Source organism: Bos indicus x Bos taurus, chromosome 9, assembly GCF_003369695.1.
Source record: "Bos indicus x Bos taurus breed Angus x Brahman F1 hybrid chromosome 9, Bos_hybrid_MaternalHap_v2.0, whole genome shotgun sequence".
Lineage (NCBI taxonomy): Eukaryota > Metazoa > Chordata > Mammalia > Artiodactyla > Bovidae > Bos > Bos indicus x Bos taurus.
Genome location: NC_040084.1, coordinates 49,318,417 through 49,343,124, shown reverse-complemented (window position 1 = coordinate 49,343,124; position 24,708 = coordinate 49,318,417). Strand labels below are relative to the sequence as shown.

General features: G+C 34.4%; 1 protein-coding gene across 1 annotated transcript in view; it reads right to left on the bottom strand.

The window, feature by feature from the left end:
• Nucleotides 1-24,708, bottom strand: part of ASCC3 (activating signal cointegrator 1 complex subunit 3) — a 334,203-nt gene that overhangs the window by 186,051 nt on the left and 123,444 nt on the right. Inside the window, exons 11-13 of the mRNA XM_027551338.1 lie at nt 19,555-19,719; nt 7,116-7,292; nt 4,597-4,668 (exon numbers count right to left, since the gene is read on the bottom strand). Coding sequence (XP_027407139.1) covers nt 4,597-4,668; nt 7,116-7,292; nt 19,555-19,719 — 414 coding nt within the window. The remainder of the gene's footprint in view (nt 1-4,596; nt 4,669-7,115; nt 7,293-19,554; nt 19,720-24,708) is intronic.

The window sequence follows — 24,708 nt, the reverse complement described above, 5'->3', positions numbered from 1 at the left end:
CCATTTGTGCCATAATCTTATTTTAGACAACTTACCCTAAGTAAACATTTCAATAGAAAAAATAATAGATGATCATTACAGCAGCCCTGTCCTTAATAAGGGACTTCCCAGGTGGCATTAGTGGTAAAGAATCCACCTGTCTTAAGTCAGGAGCCTTAATAGACACAGGTTCAATCCCTGGGTTGGGAAGATGCCCTGGAGAAGGGCATGGCAACCTACTCTAGCATTCTTGCCTGGAGAATCCCATGGACATAGGAGCCTGGTAGATGACAGTCCATGGGGTTGCAGAGTCAGACATAACTGAAGCAACTTAGCACATCTTTAATAAGAGCAAGCCTCAAACATTTAATATACTCAATAATGGCGGGATAACCAATAATAAGAACAGCTGACGTTGGCTTAATGCTAAAGTGACAGTGTCAAGTACTGAAGATGCTGTGTATTTTATCAACATAAGCTTGTATTTCAATCCTGGTGTGACCTTTTACTAGCTGTATGGCCTTGAGAAGCTGCTTAACATGTCTTATGCTCATTTTCTCTTTTAACAAAAGGAGATTTAATGCTTATATTAGAAGATTATGAAGATTTAAAAGTCCAAAGTGACTTACACAGCATCTAAAACTTAGAACTTGAATAAAAACTCCCTTCTGTCTCTTACAGACATTAACATTGAGAAGATCGTGAAGAAAGAATGAAAACTATTTACTATTCATTAAGGAAAACAGTGAATATAAAACTGTATATACAGTGTAATTATAATTTAGCAATGGACTGTAACTAATAATTAAAATTAAGTTTGAATGAGGAAAATTAAAAGGTACATGTGCAAATGGATTAAAAAAGACCAGCAGGTCATGAATAAAAATTATAATAATAATTTGAAATGGTAAAATAATAGTAGAACTATGAAAAAAATTTAAACAGTTATTTTAGTTTTACAATTTAAAAAAGTAAATGGGTATGTAGTATGTGTAGAGAACTGAAGAAAGTCCCACTATTATGGAAAACAAACATCATCACTAGTCATTGAGACAGAAACTGTGAGACCTGCAGCCTAAACTCTACTTCTTAGGGCAGAGGGATGTGAGCACAGATCTGGATAGGAACTGATACCGAAGCGTTCCGGTGGGTTCTTAAACTGCAACCACACTTTACAGAGTCACCCACAGTGTATTTTTAGCCAGATCAAAGTGTACAGAAAGGAGACAGCTTGGTGGTCACCTATCCTTAAAAGGCTAGTGATTGTGGACACCGTGACATGCACACAAAAAACGGGAGGTAATGCATGTGTGCAGCTTCTGCCGTAGTTTTGCGCTCTCTATATTCCTGGGTTCCTCCTCTCCTGAGGCTTCCCAGCTTTGCTGTCCTTTCTAAACAGGAACCAGCACTGTGAACCTCACTCTCCATCTCACTCTTGTCTGCTCTGAATTTACTACTAGAAGTGCCTGCCCTATGGCAGTTATTGTTTTGAAAAGTAATGCAATGGATGGTATCACTAAGAATGAAAGGGCTGGCAGTGAGATCTAATCTCTACTGATGAAACATGCCCAGACAGCATTTGAACTTTATGATCTCTAGAGGGACATGTTAGCCCCTGTAACAGCCAGAGAACAAACTATGCCAGAAGAGGAAGAGGATACAATCTTCCTAGGATTCTTTAAATATATTTACCTGGACTTTTATCTACCTACAATAGAAGATACAACCATTATATTTCCCAATATTTAGGAATAAAGCTGCATTTTATTTTTTTAAAAGACATATTTCATAACATAAGATTATATGGAGAAAGGTTGAAGTAGTTTAATAAATATTGATCTTGCAATTGCACTCCTTGGTATATACCCAAAGGAAGTGAGAACTAATGTTCACATAAAATCTGTTCAAAGCTGTTATGTACACATAAATTGTGGTACATCCAGACAATGGAATATTATTAAGTGCTAAAAAAAAACAAGCTATCAAGCCATGAAAAAGCAGGGAGTTACCTCAAACACATATTATGAAAGAAACTATTCTGAGAAGGCTATAAACTACAAAAGGCTACAATCTTATATGATTCCAACTATATGACATTCTGGAACACACAGAACTACAGACAATGAAAAGATGAATGGTTAGCAATGGTTAAGGGGAAGGAAGGATGAATCAGTTGAGCAGAGAGGGCTTTCAGGGCAGTGAAATTTTCTGTATGACACTATAATGGTGGATACATTGTCCAAACCCATAGAAAGTACAACATGGAGAGTGAAGCCTAATGTAACCGATGGACTTTAGGTGATTCTGATGTATCAACATGAGCTCATAGACTGAAACCAAAGTGTCACACCAGTGGAAGATAAGTTGATGGTGGAGGAGGTTGTGCATGTGCCAGGGTAGGGGGTGTATGAGAACTCTTTCTACTTCCTGCTCAGTTTTGCTGTGAACCCAAAATTGTTCTAAAAAATAAAGTAAATTAAAAAAAGTTAATGGAGAAAACATTGAAATATTTACTGAATATTTCTAATATGGCATAGGCTCCAGAGCTAGATTCCTTAGCTAATAACATAGTTGATATCGTCTTTAATATAAAAGTTGGAAATAAATGTCCATGGTGGTAACATCTAGCTAATTACACTTAATTTATCCTGTTCTTTTACAAGATGGTGCAAATACTGGTGGCTATGCAACATATCACTGTGTTTTAGGATTTCCTGTGAAATGCTACCAAAAGTTTCTCAAGATAGCATTTTAGGATCATCAGACATTTGCCACAAATAAATCTCATGAGGAAATCTAGAACAAAGGTTGGTACACTACAGCCTGCAAGTTGAATGCATCTGTTCCTGTTCTTATAAATAAAGTTTTATTGGAAAATATTCCTATATTGTCCATGGCTCCTTTCATGCTACAATAGTACAGGTGAGTACCTGAAACATAAGCCCCACAAAGTCTAAAATATTTACTATCTGGCCCTTTCCAGAAAAGTTTTCTGTCTCCAGACCAAGAATAAACTGGTGGTATTTGGTCATATTTTTGTATTAAAGAAAGAACATTGGTTTTTTAATACTTCTTTACTTGTACATGATAAATAATGGAACCCCACTAAGCAGTTCTCTAATGAAGATCAAAGAGGACCAAAGCTATAAAATAAATCCAAATAAAGTGATATGAGACCATGGCTAGCCAAGATGCTACACTTGCATGGTCTTATTTGTAAGTGCACAAGTAAAAACAAAGGCAATGTGTTACTTCATTCAGCATAGCATCTCATCATCTTATCTGAGAAGTTAGGATAACAGTGTCTGCCTCATTGGCTGCTGAGAGAAGTCAATGAGATAATAAGTGTAAGGTAATTTTAGCAGTTTCAGGTATTTATTGATCATTAAGAAATATATTAATAAGTTACTAATATTCTCATACAATTTAATCATGATTTCTTTTCCATAAAAGTTATTCCTATAACTAAGGACGTTTTTTTTCTGATCTTTTCTGTTTGTTTTTGTTTTATTCTTATTTATTTTTTATTTTTTTACTTTACAATATTGTATTGGTTTTGCCATATATTGACATGAATCCGCCATGGGTATACATGTGTTCCCCATCCTGAACCCCCCTCCCATTTCTCTCCCCATACCATCCCTCTGGGTCATCCCAGTGCACCAGCCCTGAGCATCCTGTATCATGCATCGAAACTGGACTGGCGATTCGTTTTTACATATGATAATATACATGTTTCAATGATGCCACTTTCCCAAATCATCCCACCCTCGCCCTCTCCCACAGAGTCCAAAAGACTGTTCTATACATCTGTGTCTCTTTTGCTGCTAAGGACATTTTCTTGAGGTTAGAATTTTAAAACTGTGCCTTTAAGGGGGAAAAAAAAATGCATCAAGAATGCTGAGTGGGCAGTATTCCACTTTCAATTCTAGTTTATCTTTGTTTTATATATTGAGATTCCAAACAATATTTAGTCTGGGGGAAAAAGAAGATGTCACTGCTTTTTAAAATATTTTAAAAACAAAGGACCAGAATTTCATTTTACCTGCCATAAAAGGCTAACAATGTAGAAAAAAAATCCCATAATAATATAAAGTGACCTGAAGAACCATATACAATTTGGCATTGGTTAGCTGTTATGTAAGTAATTATCATTATTCTACATTTTTCTTAACAATCCTTATTGTAACATCTTGAACCTTGGAATTTAAAGTAAGAGCAGTTAATATCCAAACAACATGAAAATTTATTATATATATATTTCAATTGCTACTACTTCATGAAACAACAGTATAATAGCATGTTAATTTCTTACATTATGCAAATAAACTAAAATTTTTGATGTGTGAGAGGAGGTTGGTATTATCTTAAGGATGAAATTCTTCTTCCTCTTATCTATTTAATAAAAATGGCAAACAAAACAGCATGATCTATCAATATCAGGATGATAGTATTATCTTTGAAAAATTTATGACTTAAATGGTTACCTAGTGGACTAAAATATTACTAAGAAATAAAACCTGTGGATCATTATTTCAGAATTGAAGAATACTTTTAAGACCATAAAATTAATAATTTTAATCATTATGTAATCTCTAAAAACAGGATAAAGTGTACCTGATGTCCAGCCTTTACTTGCTTCAAAACACTTTCATAACATACTTCATCCATGTTATTTAACTGCTGCACCTTAAAGTTTTTAAAAATGAAAAATATCAAATAGAGCAATTATAAACTGCTTAGCTACAAAAAAATCTTTACCAATTATGAGGCATCTCCTTTTATTTTCAGATTAGCCAGAATGCTGAAATAAAAGTGCAGTTATCAATACGTAATACATAACAACCCATAGGAAGTAAACACAATGTAATTAAAAACTACAAATAAAATACCTCATATGCAACACTTTCAGTGTACTAACTTTATTAAGAATGCCAAGTTTTTTAAAGACAATAATTTTAAGAACAATATTCTAATTAGAGATATTTTAAAATAATTTTAAGTTTCTTTTCACTGTTTTCCCCAGAGAAGCCCATTCTTCAGGCTGTTTTTCTTCTGTTTCATTCCATAAAAATACACAGCTTTCCTAACTCTCAAAATCACAGAATATTACCACAGAATATCAAAATGTAAGGAAGCTTACTATTTCTGTAATGAATATGAATATTTTTCTACAGAAACATTTTCCAAATTGATTGGAAATTTAGTATCAAATTCATGAATTTTAAAAAGGTCTCATTTTCTCTATTAATGATGAGATGACTTCCAACCATAAAAAGGTAAGGTGGTTACCAGAAAGCAGGAGGCATGTGACCAAGCTTGTGTCTCTCTATTTAACACTGATTAAGACTTTGCATGGGATGAAAATGTTATACATCTAAAATGACTATAATTTAGATCCTTTCATTTTAACATTCTGGAACTCTTATGACTTAGTGATTAAGTAAGATGAAATAATCACAAGACAATTGACTCTCCATTAATTATTAAAAAAAACCCACCAAAACTCCTCCAAACAAAATTCTCAATCATTAGACACTATTTTCCCATGTTCTTCCACAACAACTGAATCATATCATGAGCTTCTGAAAGAAACTTTCAAAAATCCACAAGGATTTCTTAGTATAAGAAATGACAAATTAACAATGGTTACAATATATTAAATGACACCCTGGGGAGTTGCTTAATTGTTACCAACTGTATATGTCAGCTGAGTGTAAAACTAATGCATTTTAGTTGCCTTCTCCATTTAGAAAACTAATATGTATAATTAGTTTATTATTTATACTACATAAGATTGATAAAAGTATTTTGTAAATTTTGCCAAATTTCTGAACCTTCTAAATAATTACCACAGATCAACATCTCACACCATTCCTTTTATGATTACAATGCTAACATACTGTGGTGAAAATACTTAGAATTTAATTAGGTTTAAGTGATTTAACAATTTCTATGATAAAAATAAGTTCTATGATGGCTGAAAGCATCTGAAAACACTTTATATTTTTCTGGGATAATCATCTGCTATCATTCAAATTATGAACTGAAAGAACAATCTTATACACAACTCTACATCTGTTCTAATGATACATTAAAATAAACTAAATAATCAAATATATTTTAAGATATAACAAAAAAAAAAGCAGCAAGTAATACTGAAAACCACTTGAAACAATCAAATAAAAGATGTATTTCATAACTATTATTACATCATGAACTATCCTTTGTGTATACATTTTGAAATGGTTCCCCACAATTCTAAACATATCTTAGTTAATAAGCAGATAGAGTATATTAACTGTTGCAGTGATATTGGCTCTTAGTATTTTCTAAGCTAAGTATTTTATTTATAATATTGTAAGGTAAAAATAGCTCTATTTTAGTAACAAAATTATTTTTAGACAAGAAGTAATATAATACACTAAAGATCAAGTTTGACACAGTAACACATGATTCTATCTCATTTTCTTTCATAAAGAGGTCATATGGCCCATGAATCTTCTCCTAAAACTATTTGTTCCACAGGGGGAAATAAGTGTCATGAAACTTAATAAACGTATAAATTTTAAGCAAAATATTCCTTCATGATTCTATAAAAGCCTAAAATAAGCACCCTGATAATGCAAATGGTACATGGTAATAACATTTAAGGAACACCACAAAAGAATTTCAGAAATGCTGATTGTATATATAATTAATATGATAATTATACAACAAATTAAACAGAACACCTCATTTAGTAGTTGTTACCATGAAATTATTTTTCAATTGTATATATGGTATTACTTATTTTAGATGAATAATATATCATAATATATATTACTGATTTAACTAGAGTCTTTTATTATTTACTGCCTTCAATCCTATCAGAATAACTTCTTGAATATATATATAACCTGTATTCTTAGCTAAGAATACAAAATATTCACTGATAACAGCAATGCAAGCTATTACAAGCAGCTTTTTGGAGAGGAGACATTCTCCTACATATAGTTGAGGAAATGCACTTGATTTTCTTCTAAGCTGTCATATTTGTAATGGTGGTCTGAAGTCTCTAATGTCAAACAAGTATTAAACAATACATCAACAAAAATATTTCTAGAAAAGCATAATTTTTTAAAAGAAGTATTTACCTTATTTGCACTTTTAATCCCTAGAAATGTCTGTCCAAGAGGAACAGGTCGAAAACGGCCATCAAAGAAGAAAAGTCCAATGCAGGGATTAACATGTAAAAATGTAGCAACGTCGAGGTAGTTGGGTAAGGTAGCAGAGAGTCCAAGAATTCTTATCATACTCTGTGTGGATTCAACCTATAGGAGTTAAATAACATATAAGATATTAAGTAAATTATTTAATTAAGTAATTTATAAATAACATGCATAAGTATTAAATAATGTATAAGACTGGATTTGTACTTAGTTTAAAGTAAGCTTTGGTAGTATAAAGTATGAAACATTTGCAGAAAATAAGATCACTAAAGATATCAAGATAAGAGTAACAACACATAGTCTGAAAGATAATATGAAAAAAATTGGACTAAATTTGGCATGTGGAATGATATAAAAATGATTATAAATGTACTTTTAGTGTATTTCCTGAACCAGAAAATTCTATTAGTTAAATGGTTTCTTTTGTTTTCCTCCTAAAAATGTAACAAGGCAATTGACATGTGTTAGGAAAGACATGTGTTAACTTATAATTTCAAGCATTTAAAGTATATACTCTTTATTCTCAAGTTCAGTAATTTCAAATTCATTTTAAACACAAACACTTAAAAGTCTGAAATAATTAAGGCAGATTCTTTCAGTGTTTTACAAATTTAAATTTAAAATGATATACTGTATAAGGGACAGTTTGCGTGGAATAACAGCCAAAACTTGGGGGGAAAATTTACAAGTACATTCTCAAAGAATGTACTAAGCTTCATTCTTTGTGTTCATTCAGTTCAGTTCAGTTTCTCAGTCGTATCCGACTCTGCAACCTCATGGACTGCAGCACGCCAGGCTTCCCTGTCTATCACCAACAGCCGGAGCTTGCTTAAACTCAGGTCCACTGAGTCGGTGATGTCATCCAACAAACTCAATCTCTGTTTGTCCCCTTCTCCTCCCACCTTCAATTTTTCCCAGCATCAGGATCTTTTCCAATGAGTCCGCTCTTTGCATCAGGTGGCCAAAGTATTGGAGTTTCAGCTTCAACATCTGTTCTTCCAATGAATATTCAGGGTTGATTTCCTTTAGGATTGACTGGTGTGATCTTGCAGTCCAAGAGAGTCTTCTCCAACACCACAGCTCAGATGCGTCAACTCTTCAGTGCTCACCTTTCTTTATGGTCCAACTCTCACATCCATATATAACTACTGGAAAAACCAGTAGTCCATTTAACTTCATCTATATGGACCTTTGTCAGCAAAGTAATGTCTCTGTTTTTTAGTATGCTGACTAGGCTGGTCACAACTTTTCTTCCAAGAAGCAAGCCTCTTTTAATTTCATGGCTGCAGCCACCATCTGCAATGATTTCGGAAGCCCCCAAAATAAAATCTGTCATTGTTTCCACATCTATTTGCCATGAAGTGATGGGACTGGATGACATGATCTTAGTTTTTTGAATGCTGAGCTTTAAGCAGCTCTTTCACTATCATCAAGAGGCTCCTTAGTTCCTCTTTACTTTCTGCTATAAGGGTGGTGCCATCTGTACATCTGAGGCTATTGGTATTTCTCCCAGCAATCTTGATTCCAGCTTGTGCTTCATCCAGTCTGGCATTCTGCATGAGGTACTCTGCATATAAATTAAATAAGCAGGCTGACAATATACTGCCTTGATGTACTCCTTTCCTAAACTGGAACCAGTCTGCTGTTCTATGTCTAATTCTAATTGTCACTTCTTGACCTGCATACACATTTCTCAGGAGGCAGATAATGTGGTCTGGAATTCCCATCTCTTGAAGAATTTTCCACAGTTTATTGTGATCCACACAGTCAAAAGCTTTGGTATAATCAATAAAGCAGAAGTGGATGTTTTTTTGGAACTCTCTTGTTTTTTTGATGATCCAGCAGATGTTGGCAATTTGATCTCTGCTTCCTCGGCCTTTTCTAAATTTTTGAATATCTGGAAGTTCATAGTTCAGATATTGCTGAAGCCTGGCTTGGAGAATTTTGAGCATTACTTTGCTAGTGTGTGAGATGACAGCAATTGTGTGGTAGTTTGAGCATTCTTTGGCATTGCCTTTTTTTGGGATTGGAATGAACACTGACCTTTTCCAGTCCTGTGGCTACTGCTGAGTTTTCCAAATTTGCTGGCATATTGAGTGCAGCACTTTCACAGCATCACCTTTTAGGATTTGAAATAGCTCAACTGGAATTCCATCACCTCCATTAACTTTGTTTGTAGTGATACTTCCTAAGGCCCACTGGACTTCACATTCCAGGATGTCTGGCTCTAGGTGAGTGATCATACCACTGTGGTTATCTGGGTTATGAAGATGTTTTTTGTATAGTTCTGTGTATTCTTGCCACCTCTTCTTAATACCTTCTGCTTCTGTTAGGTCCATACCATTTCCGTCCTTTACTGGCATTCTTTGGAACTCTGCATTGAGGTGGATATATCTTTCTTTTACTCTTTTGCCTTTTACTTCTTTTTTCTCAGCTATTTTTAAGGCCTCCTCAGACAACTATTTTGCCTTTTTGCATTTGTTTTTCTTGAGGATGGTATTGATCACTGCCTCCTATACAATGTCACGAACCTCCCCGTCCATAGTTCTTCAGGCACTCTATCAAATTTAATCTCTTAAATCTATTTGTCACTTCCACTGTATAACTGTAAGGGATTTGATTTAGGTCATACCTGAATGGTCCAGTGGTTTTGCCTACTTTCTTCAGTTTAAGTCTGAATTTGGCAATAAGGAGTTCATGATGTGATCCACACTCAGCCCCAGGTCTCGTTTTTGCTGACTGTATAGAGCTTATCCATCTTTGGCTGCAAAGAATATAATCAATATGATTTTGGTATTAACCACCTGATGATATCCATGTGCAGACTCATCTCTTGTGTTGTTGGAAGAGTGTGTTTGCTATGACTGGAGCATTCTCTTGGCAAAACTCTGTTAGCCTTTGCCCTGCTTCATTCTGTACTCCAAGGCCAAACTTGCCTGATAACCCAGGTATCTCTTGACCTCCTACTTTGGCATTCCAGTCCCCTGTGATGAAAAGGACATCTTTTTTTGTTAGTAGTTCTAGAAGGTCTTGTAGGTCATCATAAACTTGTTCAACTTCAGCTTCTTTGGCTTTAGTGGTTGCGGTATAGACTTGGATTACCATGATACTGAATGGTTTAACTTGGAAATGAACAGAGATTATTGTGTCATTTTTGAGACTGCACCCAAGTACTGCATTTCAGATTCTTTGTTGACTATGAGGGCTATTCCATTTCTTCTAAGGGATTCTTGCCCACAGTAGTAGATATAATGGTCATCTGAATTAAATTTGCTGATTCCAGTCCATTTTAGTTTATTGATTCCTAAAATGTCGATGTTAACTCTTGCCATCCTCTTGTGTTCACTGCTAGGGTGTAATATTTTAATTTTGCTGCTAAACACTGCTGATAACATTGATTAGTTTGTTTGCCAGTCATTTATTAAGCTTTTAATGCAGTGCAGGGAAAGCAGGGGTTTAGAGTCTGTAAAAACCACAAAAAAACACTGCAATGTATGCCATTAACAGTAGCACCTTCTAAAAATTGTGAGAACAATGAAGAGAGATGACACGCAGAGGTGACAGCTGTTGTTCTAAGAGAAGAGTAGAGGAACGTAGGCCAGGAAGAAGGGGGTTTAAGACACTGTACTTGGCAACACTAGTGGTACCAGTTAAGAGAAGGGAGGTAACAGAAATGTAGAAATGATTGTGAGAAATCTTGCATGCCGAGAAGTTTCTCCATTTTACTGCTTATGAACACAGGACACTATCCCATTCTCATTCAATTACGTTTTTATGATGACAGCTTATAGTATTTTCATCTTTTTTCATTTCTAAACATTCTGGGAAATTTCTTTATCCTTTCTAATTTTGTTCACTCATAGGTTTTCTACTTATTTGTGATTAGATTTGTTATAAGATTATTTTACTTTTTTAAAAACTAGCTTTACAAATATTTTTATAGGACTCTAGTTAATAAATCTAGTTTATTGTTTTTCTATTTTGTATTTTATTTTTTCAACTTTAGCATTTTTCCATTTTTTAGCAATTCTATTTAATATTATCTAACAGTTAAAATTTAATAATTAACTTATTATAGTCCCTACATATCTGTTTCATTTTAGAGTATAATTTGAACTCTTAACTATAAATTTGTCTGTACTAAGTAAACTTTCATTATTTTCTAATAAGAGTGTTGTCACTCTCTCTTTTCCTTCTATGAGCACTTACTGAGCTCTAAGTGTCAGAAGAATAATCTTTCAAATGGTTGGGTTTTATATCAATTTATCAAATCCAAAGTGTAGAAGGTATGTGTGTATGTTTGTGTCTATATCTATCTATATATATACACATACATGTGTGTTTGTATGTAGATAGGAATATATATATATATTTGTGCATATATAGTTTTTTATGATATAGAATTTCTTTCTAAATTTCTATTGTATTTTGCTGTTGTTGTTCAGTAGCTCAGTTGTGTCCAACTCTTTGCTATCCCATGGAGTGCAGCACACCAGGCTTCCCTGTCCTTCACTATCTCCCAGAGTTTGCTCAAATTCATGTCCACTGAGTGGGTGATGCTACCTAACCATCTCATCCTATATTTTTATATATTTACTAGGCTTCCATGTAAAAGTCTAATTTTATTTTATTTTTTTTAATTTTTAAAAAAATTTTATTTTAAACTTTATAATATTGTATTGGTTCTGCCATATATCAAAATGAATCCGCCACAGGCATACATGTGTTCCCCATCCTGAACCCTCCTCCCTCCTCCCTCCCCATACCATCCCTCTGGGTCATCCCAGTGCACCAGCCCCAAGCATCCAGTATCGTGCATCGGACCTGGACTGGCGACTCGTTTCATACATGACATTATACATGTTTCAATGCCATTCTCCCAAATCATCTCACCCTCTCCCTCTTCCACAGAGTCCAAAGACTGTTCTATACATCAGTGTCTCTTTTGCTGTCTTGTATGCAGGGTTATTGTTACCATCTTTCTAAATTCCATATACATGCATTAGTATACTGTATTGGTGTTTTTCTTTCTGGCTTACTTCACTCTGTATAATAGGCTCCAGTTTCATTCACCTCATTAGAACTAATTCAAATGTATTCTTTTTAATGGCTGAGTAATACTCCATTGTGTATATGTACCACTGCTTTCTTATCCATTCATCTGCTGATGGACATCTAGGTTGTTCCATGTCCTGGCTATTATAAACAGTGCTGCAATGAACATTGGGGCACACGTGTCTCTTTCAATTCTGGTTTCCTTAGTGTGTATGCCCAGCAGTGGGATTGCTGGATCATAAGGCAGTTCTATTTCCAGTTTTTTAAGGAATCTCCACACTGTTCTCCATAGTGGCTGTATTAGTTTGCATTCCCACCAACAGTGTAAGAGGGTTCCCTTTTCTCCACATCCTTTCCAGCATTTACTACTTGTAGACTTTTGGATCGCAGCCATTCTGACTGGCGTGAAATGGTACCTCATAGTGGTTTTGATTTGCATTTCTCTGATAATGAGTGATGTTGAGCATCTTTTCATGTGTTTGTTAGCCATCTGTATGTCTTCTTTGGAGAAATGTCTATTTAGTTCTTTGGCCCATTTTTTGATTGGGTCATTTATTTTTCTGGAATTAAAAACGGCTTCTTACCTGGGAAAAAGTTTGAAAATCTCTGATGTGATTTAAGTACACATGACTTGGAATGAATTTGGTAAGCTAATTAACTTCAAACAAATTCCTTTATGAAATAATGCATAAAAAAAAATTCTCAATCTGTAACAAAAAACTATACAGTACTATTTTTTTTTAATCTAGGAATGTTTAATGTTCTTGCTATCATAAATAAAATAAGGGGATTCATGGGATATACTTATTTGAGCAAATATTTTAATTATTTTTTTTCAGGTTTTTTATGACCTTCTTAGTCAAAAGTTGCTTGCCTCATATTAGTATCTTCAAGTTACTATACCTAAGTGAAAGCTCCCAACATTGGATTTCACCTTGGATATTTCAACACAGTGCATACATCGGCTGGGAAAATCCAAGGTCCCATACTCCCTGACACAAATATCACTTACAGGAACTAAGAGAAAATGTGGCCCTGTCCCTTCCAAACTCATTCTGTAAGTAGGACAAAAATGAATCTTGTTACTCGTTGTAATGGGTTATATATCTGGGCTTATTTGAGGATTAAATAAAACACTATGAGATACACACATAGCTTCCCAAGCAAACCCAACCCAAGCCAAGGAACCCTACGTAAGGGGAACAGATGACCCTACCTGTTATTTAAGAAGTCTCCTTTACATATTATAATGAGACTCCTTTACGTAATTAGAATGCTGTTTTGAAATACATTTACTTATTTGGCTGTACTACATCTCACTTGTGGCACATGTGATCTTGCTCTTCATTGCGCTATGCAGGATCTTTTAGTTGCAGCATATGGGAATTTTTAGTTGTGGCATGTAGGATCTAGCTCCCTGACCAGGGATTGAACACGGGGCCCCTGCATTGGGAGCATGGAGTCCTATCCATGGGACCACCAGGGAAGCCCCTAGAATAATTTTAATTATGCCATAGTTCTATTTACTATTGGTGGTGATTTGAAAGGATATGAAAGTAATTTTTAGTATTAAAATCATTTAACACATAAGTTATTGAGTATATTTTTAATGTCTTTTGATGTTAAATACATGACACCTTGCAAACATTACAGATATTTTTCTGCTAAACCCCCATTTTAAAACTGTTACCTTTTTAATCTAAAAATAATCTATTATACTCATAAATCTGTATGAGAAATATTTTCCTTTAAATATGGATAATTTGAAACTTTATGTCTTAAACCACATCTTGAAACTCTACACACTATAGAGTAATCTGAAAATATTAATAGTTGAAAACTAAAAAAAGTTAACATTTTGCAGTTTCTTCTTTATCATTAGCCCAAAAAATAGGCAGTAAATTTTTATAGCATTTTCCCTCACATAAAATCTAAGTTTGGACAAAGTCTCCCTACTCACTGAAAGTAAATTTAGTTAAAACAACTAATGTTAGTTCAATGTTAAATACAACAGATTTGGGTTTAATTCTACTTTTCTCTTTTCCAAATCTCTCTCATGCCAAGGATGTTGTGAATTTAGTGCCTAATACCATCATGTAATTTTAGAACCTGAACAGAATCTACATCCCATTAGAAAAGCTCCCTATGGTGTCTATGTTAGTTACAAAGTGCCATGTGAAGCACTGCCATCTACTGGGAGTGTCTGCTAATCACAAGAACAAACAAAAATAGGAACTTCACTTTTTATAAAAATATTTATGAGCACTGCACTGCACTAATACACTGGATATATGAGGAGAATCATATAGATCATTCTGTCAAGGAGATTAAAATCTAGTGAGGGGCACAAATAAAGACAGAATTAACTATAACAAGTTGTGAAGTTATAAGGAAGACTGGTAAGTGCTAAAAATGTGCAAAGAAAGGGAATATAGAGGGAACACAGAAAAGGTGGAATTCATGCTGAGCAGTGAACTAGGAAACACTTCATAGAAGAAGTGATACTGGGCAGATTCTAAAGAACAGTAGGTTTTCAACAGATAGATCTGTGGAGTGATAACATACAATTTTGCATTTACAACCCTTAATCTCATAAAATAAAGATACATTCTGACTTAAGTAAGATTAGTTTCATCTCTGAAAGAGATGGAAAAAAAAAGAGGCATTGGAAAAAAAAACTTGAGAAGGAAAAAAACTATTTCTGGGTGGTTGGAACCTAAGTAGCTGAGGAATAGAATGGAAAAGTTAAAATTAAACAAATAGATCAGGGTTTTAATAGCCTTTTAAGACCAGCTAAGGTATTTAAACATTTTTCTTAAGATAAACAAACAGCAAGTCAGCAGAGATTTGTGAGCATAGTACTGATAAACTATACAATTGGAATTTGGCTATATTATGAAGATGCTAATGTGCAGGATGAATTAATATACTATATATTTAAATATTGCTGTGCTATGTTGAGTTGCTCAGTCATGTCTGACTCTTTGTAACCCCATGGACTGTAGCCCGCCAGGCTCCTCTGTCCATGGGATTCTCCAGCAAGAATACTGGAGTGGGTTGCCATGCCCTCCTCTAGGGGATCTTCCCAACCCAGGGATTGAACCCAGATCTCCTGCTTGCAGGTGGATTCTTTTACCATCTGAGCCACCAGGGAAGCCCAAGAATACTGGAATGGGTAGACTATCCCTTCTCCAGGGGATCTTCCCCACCCAGGAATAGAACCAGGGTCTCCTGCATTGCAGGTTTCTTTATCAGCTGAATTACCAAGGATATTTACATATTATATATCCATTTTACATTCAACATATTATATGTTCCTGTATCTTCTATTAACATGGTATATTTATAATTGCACTACATATAATTGAAACATAATATACAATTTTATATATTTTACATCATATAGTTTATAAACTACATATAGAAAATGATACTATTAAAAATTCATATATTACAAAATATTTACGAATTTTAATGAATGCCTCAAAGTATATATGATACAAATGTGTGTGTGTCTGTGTACAGGTGTATACAGCAGCACTCCTGCAATCTATTTTCTCCCTCAATTGGGAATGCTCAAGAAAGAAAGATGCCCTGGTCAAACTCCCTTGAAAACATGCTACTGATAGTCCTCTTGGCAATTATACTAATGGTACTTACTTGACCTCTAATGCTCTATAGTTGCAGGAAAGCCTTATCTTTGTAATGCTTTTAGCTGATGGACATGGTCTCTCCAGATAGCTCAATGCAAACAAACCAGGAATGTATGGAGTCATGTGGCCTGGGCTCCCTGAAAAACATCACTAAGCTATGTACATATCCAGGTACCAAATCAAAACATCTCATGATCAGGAAGTATCACCATGGAAGTAGGACCTTCTGTTAACCACAAACTCACTTTACCCCATATGCTAATCATATGCATTGCTTTGTATGTCAATCATACCTCAATAAAGCTGTTAAAGTTTTTATTTAAAAATCTCATGATCAAAATAGCTCTCTTTTGCATAAATGATGCCCGGAATGATTCTTTTCAAGACTTCACAAGTAAACTAACTGCCAGAGCAAAAGAAGAGAACAGTGGCTGCAGCTGCAGACTTTTCACAACCACGTGTATTCTTGAAGCTGTTCTAAGTTGAGTATTAGCTAAAATCTCAGACTTCTGTGTGTGTGTGTCTACTTGAATACTTCAACTCTTTGTATTCTGTGTCTACATGTCTGTATGTATGTATGTATGCACTTATTTTTATATGGTAAAAAGTGAACATGTCCTAAAAAGTCCTCTAATTCCATCTCTACTATAAAACCACTTTTACACTTATTGCATATGGTTTCACATCTATGCACCCTACTCTACCCAGCTTAAAAATCTAAATGGAGGCAAGAAATTTGTTAACTACATCCACAACACCTAGAACCACGAAGCTGGCACACAGCAGGTACTTAACAAATGTTCAGTAAATGAGTGAATGAGAATATAAATATATTCCTTGTTTTTTTTTCCCTGGGATTGTGCTATATATATAGGACCCAGCTTGCCTTCTCAATGAAGAATATAACCTGGATATCTTTTAGGTCTGGTTCTTATAGCTCTGCCTCATTCTTCTTAAAAGACTGCAAAGTAGCATTTTATTTGATGACTGTAATAGGATTTATTCAATCATATTTTCTTTTGTTGAATATTTGGGTTGTTTCCTACATATTTTGCATTAACAAGAAAGCATCAGTGAATACTGGAGTTACTATATCTATGCTTCTGTGCTATTATTTCCATAGGTTAGACCTCTAGAAGGAAAAGCATAGTTTAGTGAGAGTTTTCAAATTACATTCTTTTTCACTTTTGCCAATCTAATGGAAGAGGAATGTCTCAAGTTAATTTGGATTCTTTTTAAGCTTCTTTTCTATGATTTTCAGTATTTTTATTTCTACTGTAAAGTGCTTTTTCCAAATTTTCAAAAAACTTATATTTCTTACTATCAACAACCTCAGATAAGCAGATGGTCCTGTCACTTTAATGGCAGAAGATGAAGAGGAACTAAAGAGACTCCTGATGAAAGAGTCTTGGTGAAAAGGCTGGCTTGAAACTCAGCATTCAAAAAACTAAGGCCATGGCATCTGGTCTCCTCACTTCATGGCATAAAGATGGGGAAACAACCGAAACAGTGACAGACTCTATTTTCTTGGGCTCCAAAATCACTGCAGATGGTGACTGCAGCCATGCAATTAAAAGATGCTTACTCCTTGGAAGGAAAGCTATGAGAAATCTAGACAGCATATTAAAAAGTATAGACATCACTTTGCCAGCAAAGATCCATACAGTCAAAGCTATGGTTTTTCTAGTAGTCATGTATGGATGTAAGAGTTGGACCATAAAGGCTGAATGCTGAAGAATTGATGCTTTCGAATTGTGGTGCTGGAGAAGATTCTGGAGAGTCCCTTGGACAGCAAGGAGATCAAACCAGTCAATCCTAAAGGAAATCAGTCCTGAATAATCATTGGAAGAACTGATGCTGAAGCTCCAATACTTTGGCCACCTGATGCAAAGAGTTGAGTCATTAGAAAAGACTGATGCTGGGAAAGACTGAAAGCAAAAGAAAAGTGGGGCATGGATAAGACAGATAGCATTGGATGGTTAGACAGCATTACTGACTCAGTGGACATGAATTTGAGCAAACTGGGAGATAGTGAAGGACAGAGGAGCCTGACGTGCTACAGTCCACGGGTTTGCAAAGAGTAGGACAGGACTTAGTGGCTGAACAACAAATATTTATTAGTTTACCATAACCTTTTAATTACAAAGGACATCTAAGCTTATTTTATGTGCGACAAATAATTTCTATTATTCTTACATTTTATCTTTTTGGATCTTTACTGGTCAAAAGTTTTTAATGCATATTCAAATGAGTCACATGTTTCCTTTTATAGCCTTTGGAGTTTTATACTTTGCATAGAGTGTATCCAACAGCAAGGTTATTTTCAAAATGCTCTCTTTAATACACTGAGTTTTGTCTGATATAGTTAAATGATTAATTCATCTAGAATTTTATGGTATATTTACCAGATTAAAATACATTATTTTAAAATATTTGAAAATGCAACATAAACTTCATAAGTTCTGTATTCCCTTTTTAAATTTAAATTCCCATAACTAGATCTGGATGACAGCTATTCAAGATAGGAAATGTAAAAGAACTGATGTCTAACTAGTTACTGGGGTGAGGCAGAGTGTTAAGGCAAAGTGTTAAGGTGACTCCCACACACTCAATTTGGGCTTGAGAACTGAGTGAATTGTGATGCCCTATATAAATATATGGGAGAAACAACAGAGTTTCTGACATGTTTAGCAAGAGATGTTTTTGGAATATCAAAGTAGAAATGCCAACTGTGTTTGGACAGGACTAGAAGTCAGCGGAGAGACAGGGACTACATGCAGAGACTTAGGTGATACTGGCAAGGAAGTGCTTTTTTCCCAGGGTAAATATTTAGAATAAGAAAGAACATGGCAAGTGACTAGATCTTGTGCTGGAAGAGGTCACTGAGTGGATGTGAAAGTGAAAGTCATTCAGTCGTGTTCGACTCTTTGAGACCTCATGGACTATACAGTCCATGGAATTCTCCAGGCCAGAATACTGGAGTGGGTAGCCTTTCCCTTCTTCAGGGGATCTTACCAACCCGGGGACGGAACCCAAGTTTCCCACATTGCAGGTGGATTCTTTACCAGCTGAGCCACCAGGGAAGTCCAAGAATACTGGAGTGGCTAGCCTACTCTTTCTCCGGGGGATCTTTCTGACCCAGGAATCCAACTGGGGTCTCCGGCATTGCAGGCAGATTCTTGACCAACCGAGTTAACAGGGATGAGTGGATGTGACTGCTGATTAATTCACAAGCTGAACCTTGGCAGTCAGAGGATTCTCACTCCCTTTTCAGTGGGGAGAGCTTAGGCATGGAGAAAAGTAGATGAATCACTAACATTTTCCTATGTTCTACCATTATGTTAATATTGTTTAGTCAACTGCTCCTCGGTCTTTTCGCTAAGATCAACTTTAATATTGCTTTGTCAATAATAGATCCAAAACACAGGTTTAGAAGTTTTCCTGTATTTATTTTGGTTAATTTAAAGAGACTTCAATAAGACTTGGAAGGAAGAACAATCAGGTACTTTTAACATAAAAATGAAATACCTATAGGTTTATCCACACTAAAATTATCTTTTTCCCCATACACAACGCATATTAATATTTCTTTGAATGCTAGATTAAAATTTAAAAACTTACCCCTCAAAATAAGCATACATATAACTTCCTCTTACCTGCCGTAAAGTTCGTGCCACTATGCTTTCTAATACTGGTCCTCTATCTTCATGCAGTAAATGGACTTCATCAAGAATAAGGAGCTTTACAATTTGGGAAAGAGCTACGTCTCCAACACTCTTTCTTGTTACTACATCCCATTTTTCTGGTGTGGTCACAAGCATCTATAACACAAGAAAAGATAAACTTAAAAGAGGAAAAAGATCATATATTACTTAAATTTTCACTGTCATTCAAAAAGAAATACAATTGACCAAGATGTTAAAGATACCCAAAATGATATCTGATACCCTATACACAACAGTCACTTCTCTATAAGTTGTGATATTAAGCAGTTCTTTAAAACTCAGTGAAGGTAGCCTGTCAGTAAATTGTACTGTAAAGTGTACAAATTACACAAGCATATTTCAAATGTATCTTACAATGTAAAAAAAAAAAAGAAAAACAAATGACACTATCTTTTAAACAAGTGTGTACTGATAATGGCTTTCACTTGTTTTTTTTTTTTTTTTTAATGGCTTTCATTTGCAAAGGGATAAAAGCAAGTGAACAAAGCATTAAAAGGAAATGAAAAGGATACCAGGAATCTACTCTAGGAATGGTCAGTAACCTGTTTATACTTCTCCAGATTTGGAGGAAACTTGACTACTGATACACAGTTTTTTGTATACCTGTGGCGGATTCATTTTGATATTTGGCAAAACTAATACAATTATGTAAAGTTTAAAAATAAAATAAAATTAAAAAAAAAACTACCCCCTTTAATATCAACTAGTATATGCAGCTCTTTATTCTAAAAAACAATACATATACTACAGCATAACCAGCACATAATAGCAATAAAAACAATGAGTCACCGGAGGTGCAGGGTACCTAGAGCAGAAGGCGAGCCCAGGGTATTTATGTTAAGTTCTTAGAAGAGACCATCTGAAGTGAGCTGTGATTATAAATCTATTTGCTTTCTACATATTGAATTGCTTGTGTCCTCCAAAAGCATACTATGGCAGAGAAAAAGACAATAAACCTCCTACTATGGTAATATTACACTAGTATATATTTAACATGTGAGGTAACAAGTCAAAAACTGAAGTTTCTCTTAGCCAGTATATCAGATTATAGAGCCTGATGACAATCAAAATTCAACTATTTTGTGAAGAAGTTAAATGAGATGGGAGTCACATTGTTCAACATTTTTGTTGTGCTATTACTCTCATGTCTGTTTTGAAGTTACTTACGGGAATGGTAATCTTATTTTCTTAGACTGCAAATCACATACATTTCTTAATAAATGCATAATCCAAGTTTGTCAGTATAATCTGTTGCATTATTAGAGATATCATGATCACTTTGAAATAAACTGTATCAACCACAAAATTTAGCATCTGTATTTCAATATAACATTAATTGGCAAACTATAATGAAACAGATTAAGGCATTCATATCTAAGGTGCAAAATACTATGAATCTGAAGCTACTTAGTTAATTTACTAAAGTTAAATGGTAATACTGAAGCCACATCAAATTGAAAAACATGTGCTACTGGAATTAAGTATAAACAGATGTATAATGAATTTTAAGATCTAAAATGGTTTGAAACATTCACTATGCATTAATTAACATCTTTTATATTCCAATAATTTAAACATAACTTCTACTTTGAAAAATGACAATTTAAAACAATCCAAGATATATCTTACAAATATGCTCAGGGATCACTCACTAACAACTCTTTAACTGAAAATCCTAAAAAACATGCCCGTGTGTTTTCAAAAGCAACAATTCTTCTAAATTGTAAATTCATGTTACATTAAAATATAAAATAAGCTTACAATTAATAAATGTTAAGAAAGCTACAAAGCATACTACAAAGCTAATAATGTGGTAACAACTAAATTTTAAAATAAAAATTCTTAGATATAAGAAAACTATACTACCAAACATTAAAAATCCATTTTAGCATTTTGTTTTCTATACTTTCAGCACAGTGAGAAATGACTTCATTTATATTACCATTTCATTACTCTAATTCCCTGAACAAAAATGGCTAGAAAATAAAGTGTCACATTTGCTTAATGAATTGGAACTCATGCAAGACATTTCCATCTGCTCCTGTATTAGGGCATGGGTTAACTGTCAATATTTTTACTGTCAACTTAAATTTCTCTCAATACATGTACTTTATTCCTTTAGGAGTGTAAAAATCATTATTCCAAACTGTTCCAATTTTAGCCTAACCACTGGTAAAATGGCATAGTTGAGATGCTATACAACCACTATTGTGTCAACAATTTGGTATATTCAATTTAAAATGCTCCATCCATTTGACAGCTAAACAAAAAGATCTAAGATTTGCTAGAACCACTTCATCTGGTAACTAACATAAACATAATCTTTTGCCTTTTAAAACATTGTGACCTAGGGGAAATCACTTTCTCTCTCCTTCCCTTTTTTGTCTACTGCATTATTTCTGACATGTAACATATACAGACTTAAAGTGCACACTGTGATGATTTGATACACATACATATTGTAAAACCATTACCACAATGAGGCTAGTTAACACTTTCTTCCCCTCACTTCATATTACTTTTATGTTTGAGTGTGTGTGTGCGTGTGTATGGTGATAATATTTAAGATCTGCTCTCTTAACAACTTTCAAGGATATAACACAGGAATGTTAATTATGCTCACTGCACTGTACATCAGATCCCCAGAACACATTCATCTTATATCTAGAAGTTTGTACACTTTGACCAACATTTTCCCATTTCCCTTATCCCTAAGTTCCTGGCAACCAACACCGTATTCTCTGTTACTTTCTTGAGTTTGGCTTTTCTTCCCCCATACATAAGTGAGAACATAACAGTATTTGTCTTTTCTTTTCTGACTTATTTCACTTAGCATAATAACCTCAAGGTCCATTCCTATTGTGGGAAAAGGCTGAATTTCCATTTTTTATGGTTGAATAATATTCTATTCTACATATATGCCACATTTTTTTTTGTCCATTCATTTCTTGGTGAACACTTAGGGTTGTCTCCATATCTTAGCTACTGTGAATAAAGCTGCAAAGAACATCAGAGAGCAATCTCTCTTCAAGGTAATGATTTCAATTCCTTCTGATATATACCCATAATTGGAACAGCTGCATCATATGGTAGTTCTATTTTTAACTTTTTGGGAGACCTTCAAAGTGTTTCCATAGTGGCAGTACACGTTTACATTCCCAGTTTACAACAGCAACTTACAATAGTGCACAAAAGATCCCTTTTCTCCACATCCTCGCCCATATTTGTCCTCTCTTGTCTTTTTTGGTAACAAGTCAATCTAACAGCTGTAAGGGGATATCTCATTGTGATCATGACTTGCATTTCCCTGCTGATTAGTGAAGTTAAACATCTTTTACTGTACTGGGGGTCATCTGCATGCTTTCTTTGGAAAAAATGTCTACTCTAGTCCTCTGTCCATTTATTGTTGTTTTGGTTTGGCTTTTGTTTTATATGTGTGTTTTGCTTTTGAGTTGTGTGGATATTAACTTCTTATCAGATAGATGGCTTGCTAACGTCTTCTCCTACAGGTAACCTTTTCATTCTGCTATTTCTTTTGCTGTGTGGAAGCTTATTTTCACTTTTGTTTCATGGGTTTTTGGTGTCATATCCAATAATCATTCCCAAGATCAATGTCAAAGAGCTTTTTTCTCTGTTTTCTTGAAGTAGTAGTTTTACAGTTTCAGGTCTTACATGTAAGTGTTTAATCCATTTTTATGTTAAGATGCTTCAATCGTGTCCCACTCTTTGCAACCCTATAGACTGTAGCCCACCAAGCTTCTTTGTCCTTGGGATTCTCCAGGCAAGAAAACTTCAGTGAGTTGCCATGCCCTCCTCCAAAGGATCTTCCTAACCCAGGGATCTTCCCAACTCAGGGATCAAACCCTCTTCTCTTATGTCTCTTGCATTGGCAGGCAGTTTCTTTACCACTAGTGCCACCTGGGAAGCCCCTTAATTTTTTGTAAGCAATATAAAATAGGTGGCCATTTACATTCCTCTGTATATTGTTATCCACTTTTCCCCATACAGTTTACCAAAGATATCATTCTTTCCCAATTGTTTTCAGCTCAACTGTCAAATATTAGTTGATGGTATATGTGTGAGTTAATTTCTAGTCTCTCTTCTGTTCCATTGGTCTATGTGTCTATTTTTCTGCCAGTACCATACTTTTTGATTACTATAGTTTTGTAGTATAGATTAAAATTAGGAAGTGTGAAAAAAAAAAAAAAAAAAATTAGGAAGTGTGATACCTTCAGCTTTGTCCATTCGCAGGATTGCTTTGACTCTTTGGGTCTTTTGTGGTTACATACTAACTTTAAAATGCATTTTTTTATATCTGTGAAAAATTATAAAGATATTTTGATAGGGATGCATTGAATCCACAGAAGGCTTAAGATAATATAGACATTTTCTCTTTCAATGCATGAAAGACATTAACTCTTTCAACATATGACAGACATGAGCTATCTTTCCATTTATTTATTCCATTTATTTTTCAATTTCTTTCCTCAGTGTTTTACAGTTTTTTGGTATATAGATCTTTAATTTCCTTGGTTAAATTTATTTCTAAGCATTACATTTTTTTTTGATGCTCTTGTGTACAGGATTATTTCTTTCTTTTTCTGATAGTTCGTTGTTAGTGTATAGAAATGCAATTGCTTTCTGCATGTTGATTTTGTATTCTGCAAGATTACTGAAGTTGTTTCTTAGTTGCAGAAGTTTTTTCCTGGAGTCTTTAGGGTTTCCTATATATAAAATCATATGTGCAGTGACCATATTACTTCTTTTCTGATTCAGAAGACCTTCTTTTTCTTGCTTAATTATTCAGGCTAGGACTTCCAGTACTATGTTGAACAGGATAGCGAGAATCTGCACCCTTGTCCTGATCTTAGCAAAGAAAGACCAACCTTAGGAAAGTTTTCAATCTTTCACTGTTGAGTATGATGTTAATTATAGATTTGTTATATATGGACTTCATTATGCTGAAGACAATTCCTTCTATACTCAATTTGTGGAGAGTTTTTAATCATAAAAGGATGTTGAATATTGCAGGAAAAAGTTTTAAAATGAAAGACATAAAATACCACGTGTTTAGAGAGCATGTGG